General features: G+C 49.0%; 1 protein-coding gene across 1 annotated transcript in view; it reads left to right on the top strand.

Moving 5' to 3' along the window:
* The first annotated feature begins 225 nt into the window (after positions 1–225).
* PLCD4 (phospholipase C delta 4) overlaps positions 226–25,008 on the top strand; it is an 88,278-nt gene continuing 63,495 nt past the window's right edge. The window contains exons 1-2 of the mRNA XM_029605108.1: positions 226–994; positions 14,995–15,153. Of these exons, the coding sequence (XP_029460968.1) occupies positions 226–994; positions 14,995–15,153 (928 nt within the window). The remainder of the gene's footprint in view (positions 995–14,994; positions 15,154–25,008) is intronic.

Below are 25,008 nucleotides of genomic sequence, written 5' to 3'. Positions count from 1 at the left end.
AGCGACATTAGGTAGAGGAACCACAGAAAGCAGCAATGTGAAAAAATACAAATAAAAAAATGACTTGCTGGCGGTCAGGTTAGGAGAACGGATGCTCGTAAAAATTGAGCGTCCGTTTCCCTAACCCGCGCAGCCGCTTCCGGGCGCCCGGTGCCCAGGAGGCGCCAGGGACGCGCCTTTTCCCCCAGCGCCTCCTTTTTACTCGGCGGCTCATTTGCCTGCTGCATGGCGCGCCCAGGAGAGGTGGACGGGTGCACGTCAGGAAAGCGGGAGCCCCCCACCCACCAGCGCCCAGGAGAGGTGGACGGGTGCACGTCAGGAAAGCGGGAGCCCCCCACCCACCAGCGCCCAGGAGAGGTGGACGGGTGCACGTCAGGAAAGCGGGAGCCCCCCACCCACCAGCGCCCAGGAGAGGTGGACGGGTGCACGTCAGGAAAGCGGGAGCCCCCCACCCACCAGCGCCCAGGAGAGGTGGACGGGTGCACGTCAGGAAAGCGGGAGCCCCCCACCCACCAGCGCCCAGGAGAGGTGGACGGGTGCACGTCAGGAAAGCGGGAGCCCCCCACCCACCAGCGCCCAGGAGAGGTGGACGGGTGCACGTCAGGAAAGCGGGAGCCCCCCACCCACCAGCGCCCAGGAGAGGTGGACGGGTACACGTCAGGAAAGCGGGAGCCCCCACCCACCAGCGCCCAGGAGAGGTGGACGGGTGCACGTCAGGAAAGCGGGAGCCCCCACCCACCAGCGCCCAGGAGAGGTGGACGGGTGCACGTCAGGAAAGCGGGAGCCCCCACCCACCAGCGCCCAGGAGAGGTGGACGGGTGCACGTCAGGAAAGCGGGAGCCCCCACCCACCAACGCCCAGGAGAGGTGGACGGGTGCACGTCAGGAAAGCGGGAGCCCCCCACCCACCAGCGCCCAGGAGAGGTGGACGGGTGCACGTCAGGAAAGCGGGAGCCCCCCACCCACCAGCGCCAAGGAGAGGTGGACGGGTGCACGTCAGGAAAGCGGGAGCCCCCACCCACCAGCGCCCAGGAGAGGTGGACGGGTGCACGTCAGGAAAGCGGGAGCCCCCCACCCACCAGCGCCCAGGAGAGGTGGACGGGTGCACGTCCGGAAAGCGGGAGCCCCCCACCCACCAGCGCCCAGGAGAGGTGGACGGGTGCACGTCAGGAAAGCGGGAGCCCCCCACCCACCAGCGCCCAGGAGAGGTGGACGGGTGCACGTCAGGAAAGCGGGAGCCCCCCACCCACCAGCGCCCAGGAGAGGTGGACGGGTGCACGTCAGGAAAGCGGGAGCCCCCACCCACCAGCGCCCAGGAGAGGTGGACGGGTGCACGTCAGGAAAGCGGGAGCCCCCCACCCACCAGCGCCCAGGAGAGGTGGACGGGTGCACGTCAGGAAAGCGGGAGCCCCACCCACCAGCGCCCGTTTTCCCCGCAGGGATATTGCATGGGCCTGTGAGCGCGGGATAGTTGTCTGCTTCCCCCACCGAGCAACCCCACAGCCAGGGCTAATCAGGTCGGGCAGGAAGATTGCATCGGATCATCTCTGCCACCTGCTCCTGGATCTGTGCAAGAAGCACATCCCAATCTGAGCAGATCGGTCCTGGCAGGCAGGGGGGAGAGGTCCAGAGCGCTCAATACGCTCGCCCCGGCCCTGGCCTTTCTCCCCTCCCCGGGGTTATGAATGCTACTCCTGCAGCATCCCCCTGCCCAGCCTGGGGAGCAGACTTCTGGTCCAGGTTCTTCACATGGCAGTGCGCAGCCCTCGCTGGGGAACCCAAGCCGGCCCTGGTCCGGTCCATTTAATCCAAAAGACAATGAACTGAGGCATCGGCTGCAGGAGTCACTAGGAGAGGATCCAGCAGCTGCTGCTCTCAGTCCTGGCAAGGTGTGACCGCAGCTTCCTGTTCACAATTATAGATAAACACCCCCAGCCTTTACACTTCTGCTAATTGTCTTTAGCTGGGGCTAATCCGGTCTCCTTCTGACACCTCCCATGAACTGCAGCCCCACAAAGTACTTCAGCTTTAAAAGACAGCTTGCAACCTGACATTTTTTAAAAGAGGCGACAGACTCCCTCTCTCTCTCTCTCTCTCTCTGACACCCTCTCTTCAGGAAACCTTCCTGGCCTGACAATATGTCCACATCTGGCCACAGTAATAGGTGGAGTGGGAAAGGGAGAAGCACAAAGCCAGTGCCTGGGCCTCTGCTGCTGCGGGTTCACTTCAGGGCGCCACACGGTCCTCAAGCTCGCACTCTCTCCTATCCCCCTCCACACTGACACTCTCACTTTCCCTTCTCACATCCTCACACCTTCCCATTCTCTCCTCCCTGCCCTGCCGCTCGCATGCTCTCTCCCTTTCTAATTAAGTGGAGTTGAAAGTGGAAGATCCTACGACTGCAGAAAGCTCATTAGTTCCTCTCCGCCGCACGGGAGAGGAAACCTGATCAGGTCTGAGCAGCACTGATCCCAGAAAGGGACCCGCAGGGGTCAGCCAGAGTCAAAGTACAAACTGGGGCTGGAGGGACGGGGGGGGGGGGGGGGGGGAGGCAGATAAACGAGAGGAGGAAGACAAAGATAGGGGAAAAGATGAGAGACTGGGGAGGAGACAGGAAGGGGAAGAGAGGCGAGGAAGATGAAAAGGGGAGAGAAACAGCGAGAAAGGGAGTGAGACAGGGTGAGAGGGAGAAAGGGGGAAGGGGAAGGAAGAGACAGAGGAAGAAAAAAGGAGGGAAAGGTATGAGAGTGGCCACATAAATAACTTCATCTCTCAGCTGCCTGCTTTAAAATGAGCAAGTGTAACACATCCACACAGCTAAATATCCACACAGCTAAACCTCCACACACCTAAACCTCCACACAGCTAAATATCCACACAGCTAAACCTCCACACATCTAAATCTCCACACAGCTAAATATCCATACAGCTAAATATCCACACAGCTAAATATCCACACAGCTAAACCTCCACACAGCTAAACCTCCACACAGCTAAATATCCACACAGCTAAACCTCCACACACCTAAACCTCCACACAGCTAAACATCCACCCAGCTAAACCTCCACACAGCTAAATATCCACACAGCTAAATGTCCACACATCTAAACATCCACACAGCTAAATATCCACACAGCTAAACCTGCACACAGCTAAACGTCCACACAGCTAAACCTCCACACAGCTAAATATCCACACAGCTAAATGTCCACACAGCTAAACCTCCACACAGCTAAATATCCACACATCTAAACCTCCACCCAGCTAAACCTCCACACAGCTATGTATCCAAACAGCTAAACGTCCACACAGCTAAACATCCACCCAGCTAAATCTTATTTATTTATTTATTTAAAATTTTTATATACCGGCATTCATGTTGCAAACACATCATGCCGGTTTACATATAACAGGGGTGTACAGTGAACAATTTAATAACCTATTTGTGTAGAAGGAAGCAGTTACAAATAAGAAGGTAATAGAACTGGGAGGAGAGAAGGAAAGGGAGAGAATAACATTAGGTATAGGTATTTACATTAGTAATAACATTTTTACATGTGGAAGTGGTAGAATCTGGCTGAATAGAATTAATCGGTGTCCGGGAAAGCTTTTTTAAACAGCCAGGTCTTGAGTCTCTTCCTGAAGGTTGGGAGGCTGGGCTCCTGTCTAAGGTCCGGTGGGATGGAGTTCCATAGAAGGGGGCCGGCTGTTGAAAAGGCCCGATCTCTCAAGGTAATGTGTTTGGTAGATCTGGCTGGGGGCACTTGAAGAGATCCTCTGAGTGTGTCTCTTGTTGGTCTGGAGGAGTTATAAATTTGGAATGGGACTTGTAAGTCGAGTGGGGTGTGTTGATGGATGGTTTTGTATATTATGGAAAGAGATTTGTAGAGGATTCTAAAGTGAACAGGCAACCAGTGGAGATCTTTTAGGATTGGAGATATATGGTCCCTCCTCCTGGAGTTTGTCAGTAATCTTGCCGCAGCGTTTTGTAACATCTGGAGGGGTCTAGTATAGGAGGAAGGTAGGCCCAGAAGGATAGAGTTACAGTAATCGATCTTAGAAAAAATGATAGCTTGTAGAATGGTTCTGAAGTCCTGAGTGTGGAAGAGTGGTCTAATTCTTTTCAGAACTTGGAGTTTGTGGAAACAGTCCTTGGTGGTTCTGTTGATGTAAGCTTTAAGGTTCATCCGGTTATCAATTAATACTCCTAGATCTCTCACCTGTGTAGTAGTTGGGATAGTTGGAGGATTAGAGATGGCATTGTTATCTGGGGAGATGAGAAGCAGTTCTGTTTTAGAGGAGTTTAAAACTAGGTTTAGGTTAGCCAGGAGATGTTTAATTTCGAAGAGACAGTTTTCCCAGTGAACCAATGTTTTTGTGTAAGATTCTTTAATGGGTATCACGATCTGGATGTCGTCGGCGTAGAGGAAATGTTTGAGGTTAAGGTTGGAGAGGAGTTGGCAGATAGGTAAAAGATAAATGTTAAAGAGTGTAGGTGACAGTGAGGAGCCCTGAGGGACTCCTATGGATGCGTCCATTCGTGAAGATTCTTTGTTCTGTATCTTAACCTTGAAGCCTCTGTTGGAGAGAAAAGATTTAAACCATGAGAGAGCGGTGCCTGAGATACCTATAGAAGCCAGAATGGAAGTGAGAATGGAATGATTGACCGTATCAAAGGCGGCTGATAGGTCCAGTAGAATTAAGAGGAAGGATTGGCCTTTGTCAAGGCCCATTAATATGAAGTCAGACATGGAGATGAGGAGGGATTCTGTGTTCAGTGATTTGCGAAATCCGTATTGTGATTGGAATAGGATTTTGTTTTTTTCTATGTATTCGGAGAGTTGAGTATTGACAACTTTTTCTAGAATCTTGGCTATGAATGGGAGATTGGCGATAGGACGGAAGTTGTTGGGGTCTTTAGGATCCAAGTTGGGTTTCTTGAGTAGAGGTTTGATGGAGGCCAATTTGAGGTCGTCAGGATATAGTCCTTGGGAGAGTGAGCAGTTTATGATGTCCGACAATGTTTTAGCGATGGAGTCAGGGATGGCCAGGAGCAGTTTGGTGGGGATAGTATCCAAAGGATGGGAGGAAGGTTTCATTCTTCTTATAAGAGTTTGTATCTCTAAGATAGAGATGGGTTCAAGTGTTTCCAGACCATTGTTGTTGAGGGATGATTGTTGAAGAGACTGGTAAAGAGCAGGGTCGGTGGGATTAGAAGGCAGATGAGTTAGAAGGCTGTTGACTTTGTTGTGAAAATGAAGAGCAAGTTCTTCAGCTTTGGGTTGTGCTAGGTCGTTGGGAATCTCCTGTGGGATGATTTGGGTGAGATTGGAGACATAGGCGAAGAGGGCTTTTGCGTCGAAGATTAAGTGGTGAATCTTGGATGCATAGTAGTCCCTTTTGGATTTAGAGGTAGTTGACTTGTATTGATGGAGGGTGGCTTTGTAGATGGATCGTGTATTGGTGCTTGGGGATTTGCGCCAGTCGCTCTCTTTCTGTCTTAGATTTTGTTTTAGCTTTCTTAGTTCTTCCGTGAACCATGGTTGTCTTTTGGAGGCGTTTGGGAGTGATTTTTTGGTTGCTAGCGGACATAGCATGTCGGCTATGGAATCTGTGATGGCTTTCCAAGAGCGGAGAGCTGTGTTCGGGTTTGAGAGATCAATGGATGGAAGTTGAGAGGCTAGGTGGGAGCTGAGGTCTTCTGTAGAGCAGGATCTTCTGTATGGGAAAGATGGTGAGGGCCCTTTGGAGGTGGAGGGTTTTTTCAATGAGAATGCGGTTGAGATAAGTGAGTGATCAGACCAAGGGACCTTCTTGCTTTTGAGGCGTGAAGAATGTTTGATGCCTGGGTTAATAAAGATAAGATCCAGTGTGTGGCCTGCTTTGTGTGTGGGTTTGGTAACTAATTGTTTGAAACCCAGGGCTGAGAGGGCTGAGAGAAAGGATTCACAGCTGGATGATGGGGTAGGGTTGTCCACATGCAGATTAAAATCTCCTAGGATAATTGCTGGAGCGTCCAGTTTGATGAGGGTTGTGATTTCCTCTACTAAGGGGGAGGGGTCTGTCTCAAGGAGGCCCGGAGGGGCGTAGACGAGTAGGATTTGTAGTTGTTCCGAGGTGAAGAGACCCATTTCTAGTTTAGAGTCTGAGTTGTATGGGTGCTGGATGAACCCGAGGTCTTTTTTTGATGCAAATAGGAGTCCTCCTCCTCTTTTTTTCAGTCGGGGGATGGAGAAGATGTCGTAGTTTGATGTGGGAAGTTGGTTTATAATTGCTGTGTCCGTGGGTTTGAGCCATGTTTCTGTTATAGCACATATATCTGGTTTGGTATCAAGGAGATAGTCGTTGAGGATTAGAGATTTCTTGGACAGAGATTGTGCATTGAATAGTGAAAGTGAGAATACAGTGAGGCCTAAGTGTTGGGTGATGGGTGTTATCAAAATTGGGGTGAATGATTTAAGGTTTCGGTGTAGCGCCTGTCGTTTGTGTTGTAGTATGAATGATCTGTTAGGTTTTCCTATTGCTGACAGGCTGTGTTGTAAAATAGGTATTGGGAAGGTGGGGAACATTTTAGCGTGTAGCGCTTGTGTTGTAGTGGTGCTGCGTTTGTGCTGTTGATGGACCGGGGGGAGAAGGCAGTCTTTGTGAGTAGAGGCTAGTTGGAGCCGGAGCTGGGAGTGTAGCCCTCCGGGGCTACACGAAGGGGCACACAAAGGGGCAGGCCCCTTTGTCGCGCTCCTTAGGCGCGCGACGCCCGGCGCACGACGCCGATCTGGGCGTCTGGGATTTAAAACCCCCGCTTACCGCTGACGTGGAGGTAGGTGTGGAGCCAATCGGCTGGTGCGGCGTCTTAGAGGGCGGAGCGGAGGGACTGGCCGCGTGGCCGGCGTTGGAGCCCTCGGCGGCGAGTGCTGTGCGTTTGGAGAGGCCTTCACACAGCTAAGTATCCCACACAGCTAAACGTCCACACAGCTAAATGTCCACACAGCTAAACCTCCACCCAGCTAAACCTCCACACAGCTAAGTATCCACACAGCTAAACGTACACAGCTAAACCTCCACACAGCTAAATATCCACAAAGCTAAACATCCACACAGCTAAACCTCCACCCAGCTAAACCTCCACACAGCTAAGTATCCACACAGCTAAACCTCCACCCAGCTAAACCTCCACCCAGCTAAACCTCCACACAGCTAAACCTCCACACAGCTAAATATCCACACAGCTAAACGTCCACACAGCTAAATATCCACACAGCTAAACGTCCACACAGCTAAACCTCCACACAGCTAAATATCCACACAGCTAAACCTCCACACAGCTAAACATCCACACAGCTAAACATCCACACAGCTAAACCTCCACCCAGCTAAACTTCCACCCAGCTAAACCTCCACACAGCTAAGTATCCACACAGCTAAACGTCCACACAGCTAAACCTCCACACAGCTAAATATCCACACAGCTAAACCTCCACACATCTAAACCTCCACCCAGCTAAACCTCCACACAGCTAAACGTCCACACAGCTAAACATCCACACAGCTAAGTATCCACACATCTAAACCTCCACCCAGCTAAACCTTCACACAGCTAAACGTCCACACAGCTAAACCTCCACACAGCTAAGTATCCACACAGCTAAACGTCCACACAGCTAAACCTCCACACAGCTAAATATCCACACAGCTAAACCTCCACACAGCTAAGTATCCACACATCTAAACCTCCACCCAGCTAAACCTCCACACAGCTAAACATCCACACAGCTAAGTATCCACACAGCTAAACCTCCACACAGCTAAATATCCACACAGCTAAATATCCACACAGCTAAGTATCCACACAGCTAAACCTCCACACAGCTAAGTATCCACACAGCTAAGTATCCACACAGCTAAACCTCCACACAGCTAAATGTCCACACAGCTAAACGTCCACACAGCTAAACCTCCACACAGCTAAGTATCCACCCAGTTAAACCTCCACCCAGCTAAACCTCCACACAGCTAAATGTCCACACAGCTAAACGTCCACACAGCTAAGTATCCACACAGCTAAACCTCCACCCAGCTAAACCTCCACACAGCTAAGTATCCACACAGCTAAACCTCCACACAGCTAAACGTCCACACATCTAAACCTCCACCCAGCTAAACCTCCACCCAGCTAAACCTCCACACAGCTAAACCTCCACACAGCTAAACGTCCACACATCTAAACCTCCACCCAGCTAAACCTCCACACAGCTAAACCTCCACACAGCTAAACTTCCACCCAGCTAAATATCCACACAGCTAAGTATCCACCCAGCTAAACCTCCACACAGCTAAACCTCCACACAGCTAAATATCCACACAGCTAAGTATCCACCCAGATAAACGTCCACCCAGCTAAACCTCCACACAGCTAAGTATCCACACAGCTAAGTATCCACCCAGCTAAACCTCCACACAGCTAAACCTCCACACAGCTAAATATCCACACAGCTAAGTATCCACACGGCTAAGTATCCACCCAGCTAAACCTCCACCCAGCTAAACCTCCACACAGCTAAGTATCCACACAGCTAAACATCCACACAGCTAAATATCCACACAGCTAAACATCCACACAGCTAAACCTCCACCCAGCTAAACCTCCACACAGTTAAATATCCACACAGCTAAATATCCACACAGCTAAACCTCTCCCAGGGTTGGAGATGAGAGGCCAAAAAAGAAAACAAAAACAGCATGAAATAAAATAAACACAGGGACAGTAACTTTCCAACCGGCGTGCGGGCGCACATTGGCGCATGTGCGTCGGCCACAACCAGGGAGGCAGCTACTTTATAACTTGCGTGCGTGTTATAAACCAGCCTGGCCGCTCACACAGCTGCTCCTAATTTTAAGTGGTCGCACTAATGCCCCCTTTTACTGCATGAGCCGGGGGATTTTAAAAGGGATGCGCGCCCACGCCATTCTCGGTTTCCCAGTTCATCCACCAGTTCACCCAGTTAACAGCCAGGCCCTCCCCCAAACACCCCCTCCACCCCAGTTTGATAGTCACCCCAGACTCTTTAAACTCCTCAGAAATGGCTCGATCCTTTTATTTTACGACTTACAGGTCACCCATAGCAGAAGTAAAGTTATGTGGCGGGGGAACTCGGCACACGCCAGGACGCATATTTATGTGCACATCCCTTGGCCTGGCCCCGAAACGCCCATGCCCTGCCCAGACCATGCCCAGGCCCCTTAGCTTTCAGATGGGCCTGCAGTGGGTTTTATGTGCTATCCGGGCACTTCTTAAAACACGGCTGGCGTGCGTGAGCCCGACGTCTTCGCACACCCCACGTGCCAAGCTTTTAAAATTCACCTTACAATTACAGGTAACGCATACAGAATCAGTGCGTGCACATTTATACAGCACATTTGGATTCTTATCCTCTATAGGAGACAGAAGAACATGGCATTATAGTAAAAAGAACATTTATTAGCATTTGGAAAATTAAGAAAATTAGCTTTTTGTAAGTTATAAGATAAAACCATTACCCCGCCTTATATCTCAGTTCAGTTCAAGAAAGATTTCAAAACTCCCACCAGAATATTAGCATAAAGTCTCATTTTAATCTCACGTGAAGGCTGAATCCTGTAGATAAACATCTCTGCAATCCAGCTGGGTGATGAAGCAGTTGCTGATGTGTAGTAGCTCTGCGATCTGCATGAATTCACGGTGAACTTCCTTCATAGAGATGATGTTCAAGTTCTCACAAATGAAATAAAATCTCTTTTCTATCCTAAATAAAATTATGACACATCTTAAGAAACTTCCTTGAACTAAATTAGTCTAAATAAAACACAGTTTATCTTTCCCTTGCTTAAAAAAAACAAACCTCCACAACAAAAAGCTCTATTGTTCCTGCTTCCAGAATAGGAAAGAAGCAAAGAGAAATTACTTTACTTTTTTTTCTCAGTCTGCAGTTGTAAAATATTGATAAGGCAAAAAGAGAATTTGAAAAGAAGCTGGCTGTGCTTAGTAAATAGACTGCTGCTGGGGGGGGAGGGGAGGGGCTGGTGGGATTGGGGGAATGCTGATGTGGTAGTTATGTTTGTAATAATGAAATAAAGAAATAATTATTTATTTATTTTATTTATTTAAGGGTTTTTTATATACCGAGGCACGTTTGCAAAACATCGCCTCGGTTCACATTGTAACATAACTTAGCAACAAGCTTTACAATATTATCATTATTTAACAGGGAGAGGGTTAACAATGGTAGGAGAATATGATACGAGAATTATATACATATGTACATATTAGTTCAAATAATTGAATTAAATCAGAGCAATTAGAGTAGATTGCAGGGGATAGTAATAAGGGAAGGGGAGGAGGATGGGTATATCCACAGGGGGTGGAGGGAGAAAGTAGAAAGGGCGAGGGTCGGAATGGAGGATTTTGTCGCATCTATGGGGAGTTACAAAAAAAAATCTATGGGGAGTTAAAAAAAAAAAAATAGATTCGCATCTATGGGAATTACAAAAAAAGAAGCTGGCCATAGAAACTTATAATAAAACCTTTTTAAAAATATATCTGCAGTAGGAAGCTTGTGAGGGAGTTGGTTGGACCGTTAGGTGATCGAAGGGTTAAAGGGTTACATGGGGAAGACAAGACCATAGCGGAAAGACTAAATGAATTCTTTGTTTTGCTGTTTACTGAAGAGCATGCTGGGAGATACCTGTGCCGGAAATAGAATTTAATGGTGATGGTTTTGAAGAAATGAAACAAATCACATTGAACCTGGGTGATATGATAGGGCAGACTGACAAACTAAAGCGTAGCAAATTGCCTGGACCAGATGGTTTACACCCAGAGTACTGAAAGAACTAAAAAATGAAATTGCAGATCTATTACTAGTAATTTGTAACCTATCATTAAAGTTGTTTATTGTTATGTTCAATCTGAAGATTGGAGGGTGGCCAATGTGACACTGATCATTAAAAAAAGCTGCAGGGACTGATCCAGCAAACTATAGACAGGTGAGCCTGACTTCAGTGCTGGGAAAAATTGGAGAAACTATTCTAAAGAATAAAATCACAGAACATATAGAAAGGCATGAATTTACACAAGGCAAGTCTTGCCTCTCCAAACTGCTACATTTTTTTGAAGGGGTTAATAAACACGTGGATAACGGTGAGCCAGCGGATGTAGTGCATTTGGATTTTCAGAAGGCGTTTGACAAAAATCCCACGAGAGTCGCCTGAGAAAAATAAGACGTCATGAGTTAGGAGGCGATGCTCCAGGGTGGGGTATAACCTGGTGGAAAGGAGTAGTAAATCTAGTGGTGAGAGCAGTGGGTTATAAACTCGGAGAAACTGAGGGTTTGAGCCCCACTCCTGCTCCTTGTGACCGAGGGTGAATCATTTTATGCTTCATTGTCTCGGGTACAAACTGAAAGGTAAGATTTTAAAAGCCACACGCGCGCAAAAATAGGCCCGAGAGGGAGCTATGCAAATTTTAAATAGCCGGAAAGGGTACGCGCGCCCAGAAAACGTAGGCAGAGCATTCCAGGACTGAGACACGTAACTGCTGCTACAGAGAGAGAGAGAGAGAGAGAGAGAGACTGTGTAAGTGATGAAAAGGAGCTGGATTTGTAGAATGAGCGAGCAGAGACTGCGGGGTACAAATCTCCTCCTCCTTTTAGAACATTCACCACTTATAAAGTCAAAAAAATCTTTAATGACGCGACCTCTCATTGTGTCTGTAACATTACCCCCAGCCACCTCCTGAAAACTCACCCTGAATCGGTGCCCCCTTAAAATGGTTCATGTATAGACTGAGTCCCCCCCTAAAGAGCTTCTCTCTCTCTCTCCCCCCAGACTCCTGCACCCAACAGGGAGCTGTAGCAAAGTGCATTGCATGAAGAGCATTTTATAACCCATGCATGAGGGCGCACGTAGGCCTTTTAAAATGAAGCCGTTCATTTTCCCATCCAGTTCTGCGCAATCGCAATTCTTTCGCCTTGGGTTGAGCAGCGCATAAATTCCCATAACTGGGATCATTTGCTCCCGCTTTCCTTCCCAGCATTTTCTAATCCCCTTCTAGCAAGAGCTGAGGCTGTGTGGGTTAGGTGAAGCAGCAGGAGAGGGTTTCAGGGAGGGGCAGAGAGGGGCAGAGAGGGTCTGAGCCTGCTTCCTCTCTCACCACTAGACCCGCCTTCTCTTTTCCTGAATGTGGTACAGGAAGGTGCCTTCGCAGGTTCAGAGGTGGAGTTAATAATTCTAGCTTGCCATGTGTACATTGTATTTACAACAAACCCCACACCCGTGCAATGAGTCCCTGCCCTGAAGAGTTCACTTAGTCTAAGCACAAGAAGATGAAAGTGACTTGCCTCTAATTGCTTTCCTTTACAGCAGGAGCCCTCAGGACTGGACGGATGACCACCAGGGCCGGCAGGGCAGTCCAAGGGAGCTCTGCCTACCCCCGGGCTGCACTCCGAGCCCAGGCCTGCTCCCCTACTGACCTCTCTCACCGCTTTCCTCTGTCCGAAGCACGTTTCAGCTTTCCTCAGGTGATGTTTCAGAAGCCGTCAGACCTGCGTTTCGGTTCTGTTGTGGCCCTGCTGGAATGGGACCCCCCCCCCGAAGCACCGGTCCGGGGTCTGTGTGCTTAGGCTGCTGAGGTTGTAATTGCCTCTTCCTTCCTCCTCCAGATGCCGGGCGCGCGGAGCCTGTGAGGACTGAAGCATGGCATCGCCCCTCTGCGCTACCCGTGAGTATGGACCGGCCGGCTCCCTGACGGGTGGTCAATCTGCAATTTACCCACTGGGTGGGCTTTCTCGTTGGGGGGGGGGGAGGGGGATGGGGTAAGGTGGCTCAGAAATGCCGTTCTCTGGAGCAGGCGCAGGCCTCGCCTGTCATTCAGTGTGTGACATTGCAGGGCGGTCATCTCTCTTTCTCCAGCCCAGGATAAACTGCCCGGCTCAGTCAGGTCCCCTTGCTTGCCGAGCCGTGCAGAGCAGGACCTTCTCTGAGACCGAACCCCCACAGGGCTGCCCCTCACCTCCGTGTCACGCTCACGCGACGCAGGCAGACTCCGGCAGAGTACCTGGCTGTCGCGGCAGAGAGCCCTCAGACCGAGCAATGTGGCCAACCAGGAGAGAGGATTCCCGAGGCAAGATCAGAAACGTGAGGGGTTCGGGTGCTTCCGGCGCGAGCGAGAGCGGGAAAAACATGGGATTCATCTCGGAAGTGATGTAGGGCCTAGGAGGTCCTTGTGGGCAGGTGGTGTGTACTGGGACTGCGCTGCTGGTTTGCCAGGGTCATCCCCACTGGCAGGGATCTTCCTGCTAACCAGGATCACGAGGGGGACTTGAAAGAGTGGAGGGAATCAGAAGTCGAGGGCGTGCTGAGGGAGCCGGAGGGGAAGGAGAGTTTTGTGACACAGGAGAAGTGGGTATTATGTTCTGCTGAGCAATCTGCAGCTGCGTCCAGGGAAGGGCATCCACGCCAGGTCAGAGGAGAGGAGAACCAGCCCAAGGAGCTGCAGGGAAACAGAGCAGCCCACCCTTGCACTCAAGTCTAGGAGGCAAGAGAGGCCAAGGGGACACTTCGGGCTGCAGGAGTTTTATTTTTGTAAAGTTTTTGTGAGTGACTGTAAATCCGGGTTCTTTCACCGTGATTTTGGTGATCCGTAAGCTCGCTCTTTTGTTGGAAGAGCGCTTCTGTTTGAGTGACTCTGCCGCACATCCCTTTGGGGCCTGGGAGCAGTCACTGCACTCCCCACCATCTGGAAGAGCTTCCAGGACCACATCAAATTGTCCAGGACGTCTGCAGTGCTCCTTCTTAGGTCACTTCCTATAAACTGTAAGATCAGTCATGGAGCCTGCGTAATAAGAGGGGGAGAGACGCTGTAGCACTAACAGGCCGATGCAGTAATGTGCGCCCAGGCTAACCTGTGGTTGGATGCGCATCCACAACCCCTTATGCAATAAGGGTACTAGCGCGTCCAAAATGTGCGTCAAAACCATCGCGTAGCTACTAGCGCGCATCACGTGTAAACGCCATGTTGATGAGACTCTTAGCTATTCCCTCCTTATGTAAAAAATAAATGTGCGCCTAACGCACACATTTTTACCCTCAAAAATGAATGCCAGCCCCGGAGCTGGCATTAAGGTTTGAGGAGCCCCAAAAGTTAACAGAAAAGCAGAAAATACTGCGAAATTAAGTCAGAGAAACTGAAAAAATTTAAAAATTTAAATTTAAAAAACTAAAAAAAAAAAGTCTTGCTGGCGGTCAGCTTTGGAAAACGGATACTCAATTAACGAGCGGCTGTGCACAGCTTAGGAAAACAGATGCTCATAAAATTGAGCGATTTCCTAACCCGCGCACAGCCACCTCTCCCGGGTGCTCGATGCCGAGGAGGCGCTAGGGACGCACAATTTCCCCTAGCGCCTCCTTTTTAACGCAGCACCTCATTTGCCTGCCGCATCGCGCGCCCAGGAGTGGAGGATGGGCGCGTGTTAGAAAAGCGGGCGCTCATGATTGAGCACCCGTTTTTCGCGCGCCGATATTGCATTGGCCTGTAACTGTCTATTTAAGAGGCGTGTGGATGTCTGTTGTAAGCACATCCCCTGGTTTCCATCTGTTGTCAGGACTATTTTACCAGCATCGGTTCTCGAACCCGCTGACAGCCATGGGTTAGGAAAACAGACGCCGGTAAAATTGAGCGTCCGTTTTTCTAACCTGCCGACCAGCGGACAGATTTAAAAAAAAAAAAATTGTTTTTAAATTTTTGGTTCCTTTGACTTAATATCCCCTCCCCCCTCCCCCTCCGAATCAAGGAGTACTTATTTCCAGCATTAAAACCCGCGCATTGCAGAAAATATCTATGCGATGCAGTATCAGGAAAATTATCCTAACCACGCCCCATTTTAATCATTGGTGCTTTTTCCGTGATATTTATAGCAATTTGATAATGAACCTTCCTTCCTCAGTGACCTGTGTCTTTTTCAGGGGTGCAAGTGGATGATAACTTGCAGCAGATGCAGCTGGGGGCAGTGATGCGAAAGGTGAAATCCAGAAGCTGGAAGAAGCAGCGATATTTCAAACTACAGGACGACTGCATGACCATCTGGTACAAGTCCAAGAAAAGCAGCAAAACCAAGTCCACATGTAAGTAGCTAGCAGCCTTCGGCACGTTCTCAGTAGTCACCGGGCTGTGCCTTTCTGAGCAGTCACTGGGCATCTTTCTCTTAGTGTCCAGTTCAAGGGACCACAGATTATTTTCTCACTCATGAAACTCCCCCAGTCTCCTCCTGGAAGGAGCAGATTTTGCTCTGTGTTCTGCTGCTGCAATCAGTTATTACTTGGAAGGGTGGCCATGTTAACACAAAGATTAAAAGATTTCATGAGGCATGGAGGCTGTTTAAAAAATGCCATCTTGGAAGCCCAGACTAGATGCATTCCATGCTTTAGAAAAGGTAGAAAGATGACCAAACAATTGCCAACATGGTTAAATGGAGAGGTGAGAGAGGCTGTTAAAGCCAAAAGGGAATCTTGGATGGTGGATCCAAATGAAGAAAATAGGAAAATGTATAAGCACTGGCAAGTTAGATGTAAAGCATTGATAAGGCAGGCCAAAAGAGAATTTGAAAAGAAGCTTCCAGAGAGGCAAAAAAAAAATTTTTTTTTCAAGTATATTTGAAGCAAGAAGCCTGTGAGGGAGTTGGTTGGACCTCTAGATAAGTGAGAGGCCAAGGCTATAGCAGAAAAATGAAGTCTTTACTGAGGAGGGTATCGGGCAAATACTATGGCAGAAACATTCTTTGAGGGTGATGATTCAGAAGAACTGAAACAAATAGCTTTGAACTGGGAAGACAGAATAGAGCAAATTGACAAGCTGAAGAGTAACAAATCACCAGGACCAGAGGGTTTACACCCCGGAGTTCTGAAAAAACTAAAAAATGAAATTACAGACGTATCACTAGTTATCTGTAACTTCTCATTCAAATCAGCTATGGCCCATAAGACTGGAGGCTGGCCAATGTAATGCCTATTTTTAGAAAGGGTTTCAGGGGTGATGCAGTAAATTACAGACTGGTGAGCTTGACAACAATGCTGGCCAAAATGGCAGAGTACATTCTGGAAAAAAAAAAGTACTGGTCATTTGGATAGACACAGACTAATGGGACAGGCCAACATGGATTTAGCAAAAGAAAGTATTGTTTTACAAATCTGTTAGATTTTTTTGAACGGGTTAATGTCCAAGTGGACAAGGGTGAGTTGGTTGATATAGTGTAACTGGATTTTCAAAAGATGTTTGACAAAGTCCCTTATGAGAGGCTCATCAGGAAATGGAAGCATCATAGGATAGGAGGCGATGGTCTATTGTGGTCTGGTAACTGGCTAAAAGACAAGAAACAGAGAATAAAACTAAATAGTCATTTTTCTCAATGGAGAAGTGCAAATAGTGGAATGTTCCAGAAATCTATAGTCGGAGAGGTAATTTTTAATATATTTTTAAATAATTTGGAAAAGGAAACAGTGATTGAAATAATCAGATTTTCAGATGATAGAAAATTATTCAAAGTAGTTAAATCTCAAACCGATTTGCAGGAGGACCTTGTGAGACTGGGGCAGATGAAATTTAACCTGGACAAGTGCAAAGTGATGCACATAGAGAAGAATAATCCATAGTATGATTACATGATGCTGGGTTCTATATTAGGCATCTCTACTCAGGAAAAGGATCTTGGAGTCATTAAGGATAATACCTTTAAATCTTTGGCTCGGTGTGAGGCAGTGATTAAAAATTCCTCTGCATCAATTCATGATGTGACTACACCTTGAGTACTCTGTATAATTCTGGTCACCCCATCTCAAGAAAGACATGGCAGGGAGGAAGAGAGCACCCATCTTGCATTCCATGCGTTCCCCGGTCCATCTCTGCAGCTGGAGGCCCTGCCCACGGCACGATACCAGTGGAGGAAGCCGACTCCTGGCTCGTAAGGAGGCGCCCTGCGGCATGCCGCTGCCGGCGCACCGAAGACTCAAGCTTAAGGGGCATGCCCCTAGGTGCTTCTTTTTTGTTTGGGAGCATTTTTTGCTGATCTAGGGTGCATGCTCTTTTTTTTCATCATTATGGTCAAAAGAAGAGGGTGGCTTCATTCTTCTGGCCCTCCCTCTCAGTCTTCTCAGTTAACTCTGCCTCATGTTTTTGGGGCTGTGGAGCAGCTTCAGTCGGGAGCGTTGCTCGTTGCGGACCCTGCTAAGGAGATAGCTGTGCGCCTGCCAGAGCTTGAGACCCCACTTAGCCCCGACAATGGTCCTCCACCAACTTTGTTGACAAATATGAGGAGAAGCTTTGAGACTGATGTCTTAGCTGAGAGTTTGGTTACTGCTTCCCCACAGGCTTCCAATATTTTTCCATCAGGAGACGTATGGATGTCAGGTTTGGATAGACCTGCAACAATTACCTTCGAGGAAAAACCTGTGAGTAAAAGACTGGACGATACTAATTCCTTGTTGGATTGGTAAAAGGTCAACTTTCAGTGGTACAAACTATCTCTCCTGAAAATGGTGAAAAAAATTCAAACTCTTGAATCTCAGACTTCTCGTCTTGAAGAATTTGAAATGGCAACAGTTAAAGACAGTGCTAGGATCCAGAGACGTTTGGGAAAACTTGAGAACAAATCTCGTTTCCATAGTTTACTCATTCTTAATTTTCTTAAAATGCCTCTTCTTTTTCCCTTGGAGTTGATCCAAAAACATATGACAGAAGGCTTAGGAATTGCTGAGGAATCACCTCCTTCTCTGACTAAGGTTTATTATTTGCCATTTAAGGTTAACACAAGATGTTTCAGGACAAATTGATTCTTCTCCTGGGTCAGATAGTTTAAACCTTACCAAATTTTTTGAAGTCTTTTGAGGTTATTCGAGACGGAACCACATTTCTCATTGCTTGTGCTTCATAGAGGGGGAAAAACAAATCTTATTATGAGGCTTTTCTCCTGTAATCGGAACTATTCTTTTGTGGGTCGGAACGTCTGGGCTTTCCCGGGTGCCTGGAAGCAGAAGGCTTTCCTTCAGCTAAGGGATACTGTGGTGGCGAAAGGGGGTAATTTTTGTCTTAGATATCCAGCAAAATGTATGGTTAAGATCTTGGGTCACAGTTATACTCGTCAACTAAAAGCTTATTTAGATCCTAGGGGGGGGGGGGGGGAAATATCCAGCCTTCTACATCTATTCATTTATTTATTTGCTTATTTGTTTGAAAATTTTATATACCATTATTCAATAATTTATCACACCGGTTTACATAAAGTAAAAAAAATTAAAAAATATATAAGATACAATACATTCATGTTATAGCACATAATTCTAAATTAATACATTGAAATAAAGGAAGACTAAAACTTAAAATACACAAAAAAATAAAATAATAAAAGTATAAATAAAATAAGAGAAAGTAATTTCTTCAGCATAATGATCTTATCATATTAATGTACCGTGCCTTGTCTACTTTAAAGCCGTTCACTTTTTTAATTAGTTATTTTCTTACATCTGTTACAGCAGTCGCATCGCTCGTTTTCATTAAAAGCTATTTTAAAAAGCCAGGTCTTTAAATATTTCTTAAAAGCTTTCAAATCTGTCTGCGCTCTTAAATCAGGTAGCAACGAGTTCCAGACTTTTTGGGCCAGCGAGTGAAATAGCTCTGTCTCCGACTTTGCAAAGATGGGCTGAGCGGATGGAGGGCACAGTCAGCAGATCATATAAAAATGTATTGCTGCAGCTACTCCTGGGTTAGACGACAATTAGTTTTCTGTACAATCTGATCAGCATTTCTCTTTCTTTACAGTTTGCCTATCTGGTATAACTCCAGCTCTCCCTCCTCTCTGGTGATCTTGTCTTAAAGGTTGTTTGCTACTGCATTTTATATTTCTTTTTTGGCCTAATGTAACAATCTGGTGGCAATTAACCTGTTAATTTCTGTAAAGAATAAGGGGTAGATTTTAAAAACACGCGCGTGCATGGACGCGCGATTTTATAATGTGCGCACATATTATAAAACCCAGGCCGGCGCACGCAGGGGGGGATAGATTTGGACAATTTGCGCACGGTGACGAGTTCGGGGGCCTCCCCCAGTTCCCTCCCTGTCGGCTCCAATTAAGCTTGCCCGGCGCGCCATCCCCCAGCATGGCGGCAAATGGGTGCCAGAGCGGCCGCCTCCAGCCCCGCCCCTCCCCTCCCCGCCCCTTTTATAAGGCCCGGCTCTCGCGCGCGTAACAGGGGTTAAGCGCGCGAGAGCCGGGTCCCTTCTAAAATGCGCGTGGCGCACACAAGCTCTGGCCACGCGTGTAACCCCCGGATTTTATGCACGGGGGTGGGGGGGGGGTGTTTGAAAGTTTGGCCGTATATTGCTTGTATGTATTTTTGTAAAGTGAAGAAAGTTTAAAAAAAAACCAAAAAAGAAAGACGTAGCAGAACTAGAAAAGGTAGAGAGAAAGGTGAACAAAATGATAAAGGAGATTGAATGTCTCCCCTGTGAAGAAGGTTAGGGCTCTTTAGCTTGGAGAGGAGATGGCTGAGAGGAGACATGACAGAGTTTTGTAAAATTGTGAGTGGGGTGAAACAGGTAAACAGGGAACAGGGAACAGGGAACCTTTATAATACAAGGCTAAGGGATATGCTATGAAGCTAATAGGTAGCACATTTAAAACAAATCAGATAAAGTATTTTTTTCACTTAGTGCACAATTAAACTGTGCAATTTGTTCCCAGAGAACGTGGTGGAAGCAGTTAGTGTGGTTTGGTTTATAAAGGGTTCAGGCAAATTTCTTGGAGAAATCTCCATAAATCACTATTAGCCATGTAGACTTTGACCTGGATTGGCTACATTCGGAGCAGGATGCTGGGCTTGATGGACCCTAGGTTTGACCCAGTTTGGCAATTTTCTTATGTATTGCAGCAAACATGAAGAATAAAATGCCTTTATACTAGGGTCTAATTTCTCAAACAAGAATAACAAAACACAAAAAGAAGCAGAAATCAAGAATTCACCATAAAACTATATATTCTGCTATGAACAAAGGCTCAAGTCATATCTTTTAATAAAGATTTACAGTTACCATCATATAATGTCTCTGGTGCTATTGGACTTATTTGATAAAGCCTTTGGAGCCTGAGAACTAGCTATCTTTAGGTGCTATTGGCTTATTAGTCAAGCCTTAAAGCACTACGATCAGTTTAATCATCGGTCACTGTGTCATTATCGTGGTTGTCTTTAGCTTTAACAATGTTTCAGAATGTGCACAATTAAAACGTATATAATGTGCACTTATCTCTTTAATCTGGTCCTGAAGTTCCTCTTCAATTAAAATGTAGGCAGGATTCCTGACCCCTACAAGGGACCAGTAATGTGTCAGTCATGGTTAGTTACTTCCAGAAGGGCAGGAATCTACACCTCTCCAAGGTACCAGCAATGTCTCAGTAATGTGAGTTACTCCCAGGACTCAGGACCCCTGCACAGTGCCAGCAGTGTCTCAGTAATGTGAGTTCCTCCCAGGACTCAGGACCCCTGCACAGTGCCAGTGATGTCTCAGTAATGTGAGTTACTCCCAGGACTCAGGACCCCTGCACAGTGCCAGTGATGTCTCAGTAATGTGAGTTACTCCCAGGACTCAGGACCCCTGCACAGTGCCAGCGGTTGTCTCAGTAATGTGAGTTACTCCCAGGACTCAGGACCCCTGCACAGTGCCAGCCGTGTCTCAGTAATGTGAGTTACTCCCAGGACTCAGGACCCCTGCACAGTGCCAGCGGTGTCTCAGTAATGTGAGTTACTCCCAGGACTCAGGACCCCTGCACAGTGCCAGTGATGTCTCAGTAATGTGAGTTACTCCCAGGACTCAGGACCCCTGCACAGTGCCAGCGGTGTCTCAGTAATGTGAGTTACTCCCAGGACTCAGGACCCCTGCACAGTGCCAGCGGTGTCTCAGTAATGTGAGTTACTCCCAGGACTCAGGACCCCTGCACAGTGCCAGCGGTGTCTCAGTAATGTGAGTTACTCCCAGGACTCAGGACCCCTGCACAGTGCCAGCGATGTCTCAGTAATATGAGTTACTCCCAGAACTCAGGACCCCTGCACAGTGCCAGCGGTGTCTCAGTAATGTGAGTTGCTCCCAGGACTCAGGACCCCTGCACAGTGCCAGCGATGTCTCAGTAATGTGAGTTACTCCCAGGACTCAGGACCCCTGCACAGTGCCAGCGATGTCTCAGTAATGTGAGTTACTCCCAGGACTCAGGACCCTTGCACAGTGCCAGCGGTGTCTCAGTAATGTGAGTTACTCCCAGGACTCAGGACCCCTGCACAGTGCCAGCGGTTGTCTCAGTAATGTGAGTTACTCCCAGGACTCAGGTCCCCTGCACAGTGCCAGCGGTTGTCTCAGTAATGTGAGTTACTCCCAGGACTCAGGTCCCCTGCACAGTGCCAGCGGTGTCTCAGTAATGTGAGTTACTCCCAGGACTCAGGACCCCTGCACAGTGCCAGCGGTGTCTCTGTAATGTGAGTTACTCCCAGGACTCAGGACCCCTGCACAGTGCCAGCGGTGTCTCAGTAATGTGAGTTACTCCTAGGACTCAGGACCCCTGCACAGTGCCAGCGATGTCTCAGTAATGTGAGTTACTCCCAGGACTCAGGACCTCTGCACAGTGCCACCGATGTCTCAGTAATGTGAGTTACTCCCAGGACTCAGGACCCCTGCACAGTGCCAGCGGTGTCTCAGTAATGTGAGTTACTCCCAGGACTCAGGACCCCTGCACAGTGCCAGCGATGTCTCAGTAATGTGAGTTACTCCCAGGACTCAGGACCCCTGCACAGTGCCAGCGGTGTCTCAGTAATGTGAGTTACTCCCAGGACTCAGGACCCCTGCACAGTGCCAGCGATGTCTCAGTAATGTGAGTTACTCCCAGGACTCAGGACCCCTGCACAGTGCCAGCTGTGTCTCAGTAATGTGAGTTACTCCCAGGACTCAGGACCCCTGCACAGTGCCAGCTGTGTCTCAGTAATGTGAGTTACTCCCAGGACTCAGGACCCCTGCACAGTGCCAGCTGTGTCTCAGTAATGTGAGTTACTCCCAGGACTCAGGACCCCTGCACAGTGCCAGCGATGTCTCAGTAATGTGAGTTACTCCCAGGACTCAGGTCGCCTGCACAGTGCCAGCGGTGTCTCAGTAATGTGAATTACTCCCAGGTGCCAGCGGTGTCTCAGTAATGTGAGTTACTCCCAGGACTCAGGACCCCTACACAGTGCCAGCGGTGTCTCAGTAATGTGAGTTACTCCCAGGACTCAGGACCCCTACACAGTGCCAGCGGTGTCTCACTAATGTGAGTTACTCCCAGGACTCAGGACCCCTGCACAGTGCCAGCGATGTCTCAGTAATATGAGTTACTCCCAGGACTCAGGACCCCTGCACAGTGCCAGCGGTGTCTCAGTAATGTGAGTTGCTCCCAGGACTCAGGACCCCTGCACAGTGCCAGCGATGTCTCAGTAATGTGAGTTACTCCCAGGACTCAGGACCCCTGCACAGTGCCAGCGATGTCTCAGTAATGTGAGTTACTCCCAGGACTCAGGACCCCTGCACAGTGCCAGCGATGTCTCAGTAATGTGAGTTAATCCCAGGACTCAGGACCCTTGCACAGTGCCAGCGGTGTCTCAGTAATGTGAGTTACTCCCAGGACTCAGGACCCCTGCACAGTGCCAGCGGTGTCTCAGTAATGTGAGTTAATCCCAGGACTCAGGACCCTTGCACAGTGCCAGCGGTGTCTCAGTAATGTGAGTTACTCCCAGGACTCAGGACCCCTACACAGTGCCAGCGGTGTCTCAGTAATGTGAGTTACTCCCAGGACTCAGGACCCCTACACAGTGCCAGCGGTGTCTCACTAATGTGAGTTACTCCCAGGACTCAGGACCCCTGCACAGTGCCAGCGATGTCTCAGTAATATGAGTTACTCCCAGGACTCAGGACCCCTGCACAGTGCCAGCGGTGTCTCAGTAATGTGAGTTGCTCCCAGGACTCAGGACCCCTGCACAGTGCCAGCGATGTCTCAGTAATGTGAGTTACTCCCAGGACTCAGGACCCCTGCACAGTGCCAGCGATGTCTCAGTAATGTGAGTTACTCCCAGGACTCAGGACCCCTGCACAGTGCCAGCGATGTCTCAGTAATGTGAGTTACTCCCAGGACTCAGGACCCCTGCACAGTGCCAGCGATGTCTCAGTAATGTGAGTTAATCCCAGGACTCAGGACCCTTGCACAGTGCCAGCGGTGTCTCAGTAATGTGAGTTACTCCCAGGACTCAGGACCCCTGCACAGTGCCAGCGGTGTCTCAGTAATGTGAGTTAATCCCAGGACTCAGGACCCTTGCACAGTGCCAGCGGTGTCTCAGTAATGTGAGTTACTCCCAGGACTCAGGACCCCTGCACAGTGCCAGCGGTGTCTCAGTAATGTGAGTTACTCCCAGGACTCAGGTCCCCTGCACAGTGCCAGCGGTGTCTCAGTAATGTGAGTTACTCCCAGGACTCAGGTCCCCTGCACAGTGCCAGCGGTGTCTCAGTAATGTGAGTTACTCCCAGGACTCAGGACCCCTGCACAGTGCCAGCGGTGTCTCAGTAATGTGAGTTACTCCCAGGACTCAGGACCCCTGCACAGTGCCAGCGGTGTCTCAGTAATGTGAGTTACTCCCAGGACTCAGGACCCCTGCACAGTGCCAGCGATGTCTCAGTAATATGAGTTACTCCCAGGACTCAGGACCCCTGCACAGTGCCAGCGATGTCTCAGTAATGTGAGTTACTCCCAGGACTCAGGACCCCTGCACAGTGCCAGCGGTGTCTCAGTAATGTGAGTTACTCCTAGGACTCAGGACCCCTGCACAGTGCCAGCGATGTCTCAGTAATGTGAGTTACTCCCAGGACTCAGGACCTCTGCACAGTGCCAGCGATGTCTCAGTAATGTGAGTTACTCCCAGGACTCAGGACCCCTGCACAGTGCCAGCGGTGTCTCAGTAATGTGAGTTACTCCCAGGACTCAGGACCCCTGCACAGTGCCAGCGATGTCTCAGTAATGTGAGTTACTCCCAGGACTCAGGACCCCTGCACAGTGCCAGCGGTTGTCTCAGTAATGTGAGTTACTCCCAGGACTCAGGACCCCTGCACAGTGCCAGCGATGTCTCAGTAATGTGAGTTACTCCCAGGACTCAGGACCCCTGCACAGTGCCAGCTGTGTCTCAGTAATGTGAGTTACTCCCAGGACTCAGGACCCCTGCACAGTGCCAGCTGTGTCTCAGTAATGTGAGTTACTCCCAGGACTCAGGACCCCTGCACAGTGCCAGCTGTGTCTCAGTAATGTGAGTTACTCCCAGGACTCAGGACCCCTGCACAGTGCCAGCGATGTCTCAGTAATGTGAGTTACTCCCAGGACTCAGGTCCCCTGCACAGTGCCAGCGGTGTCTCAGTAATGTGAATTACTCCCAGGTGCCAGCGGTGTCTCAGTAATGTGAGTTACTCCCAGGACTCAGGTCCCCTGCACAGTGCCAGCGGTGTCTCAGTAATGTGAATTACTCCCAGGTGCCAGCGGTGTCTCAGTAATGTGAGTTACTCCCAGGACTCAGGACCCCTACACAGTGCCAGCGGTGTCTCAGTAATGTGAGTTACTCCCAGGACTCAGGACCCCTACACAGTGCCAGCGGTGTCTCACTAATGTGAGTTACTCCCAGGACTCAGGACCCCTGCACAGTGCCAGCGATGTCTCAGTAATGTGAGTTACTCCCAGGACTCAGGACCCCTGCACAGTGCCAGCGGTGTCTCAGTAATGTGAGTTACTCCCAGGACTCAGGACCCCTGCACAGTGCCAGCGGTGTCTCAGTAATGTGAGTTACTCCCAGGACTCAGGACCACTGCACAGTGCCAGCGGTGTCTCAGTAATGTGAGTTACTCCCAGGACTCAGGGCCCCTGCACAGAGCCAGCGATGTCTCAG

Source organism: Rhinatrema bivittatum, chromosome 6, assembly GCF_901001135.1.
Source record: "Rhinatrema bivittatum chromosome 6, aRhiBiv1.1, whole genome shotgun sequence".
In the NCBI taxonomy this organism is placed as follows: domain Eukaryota; kingdom Metazoa; phylum Chordata; class Amphibia; order Gymnophiona; family Rhinatrematidae; genus Rhinatrema; species Rhinatrema bivittatum.
This window is presented reverse-complemented; position numbering and strand designations above follow the sequence as displayed.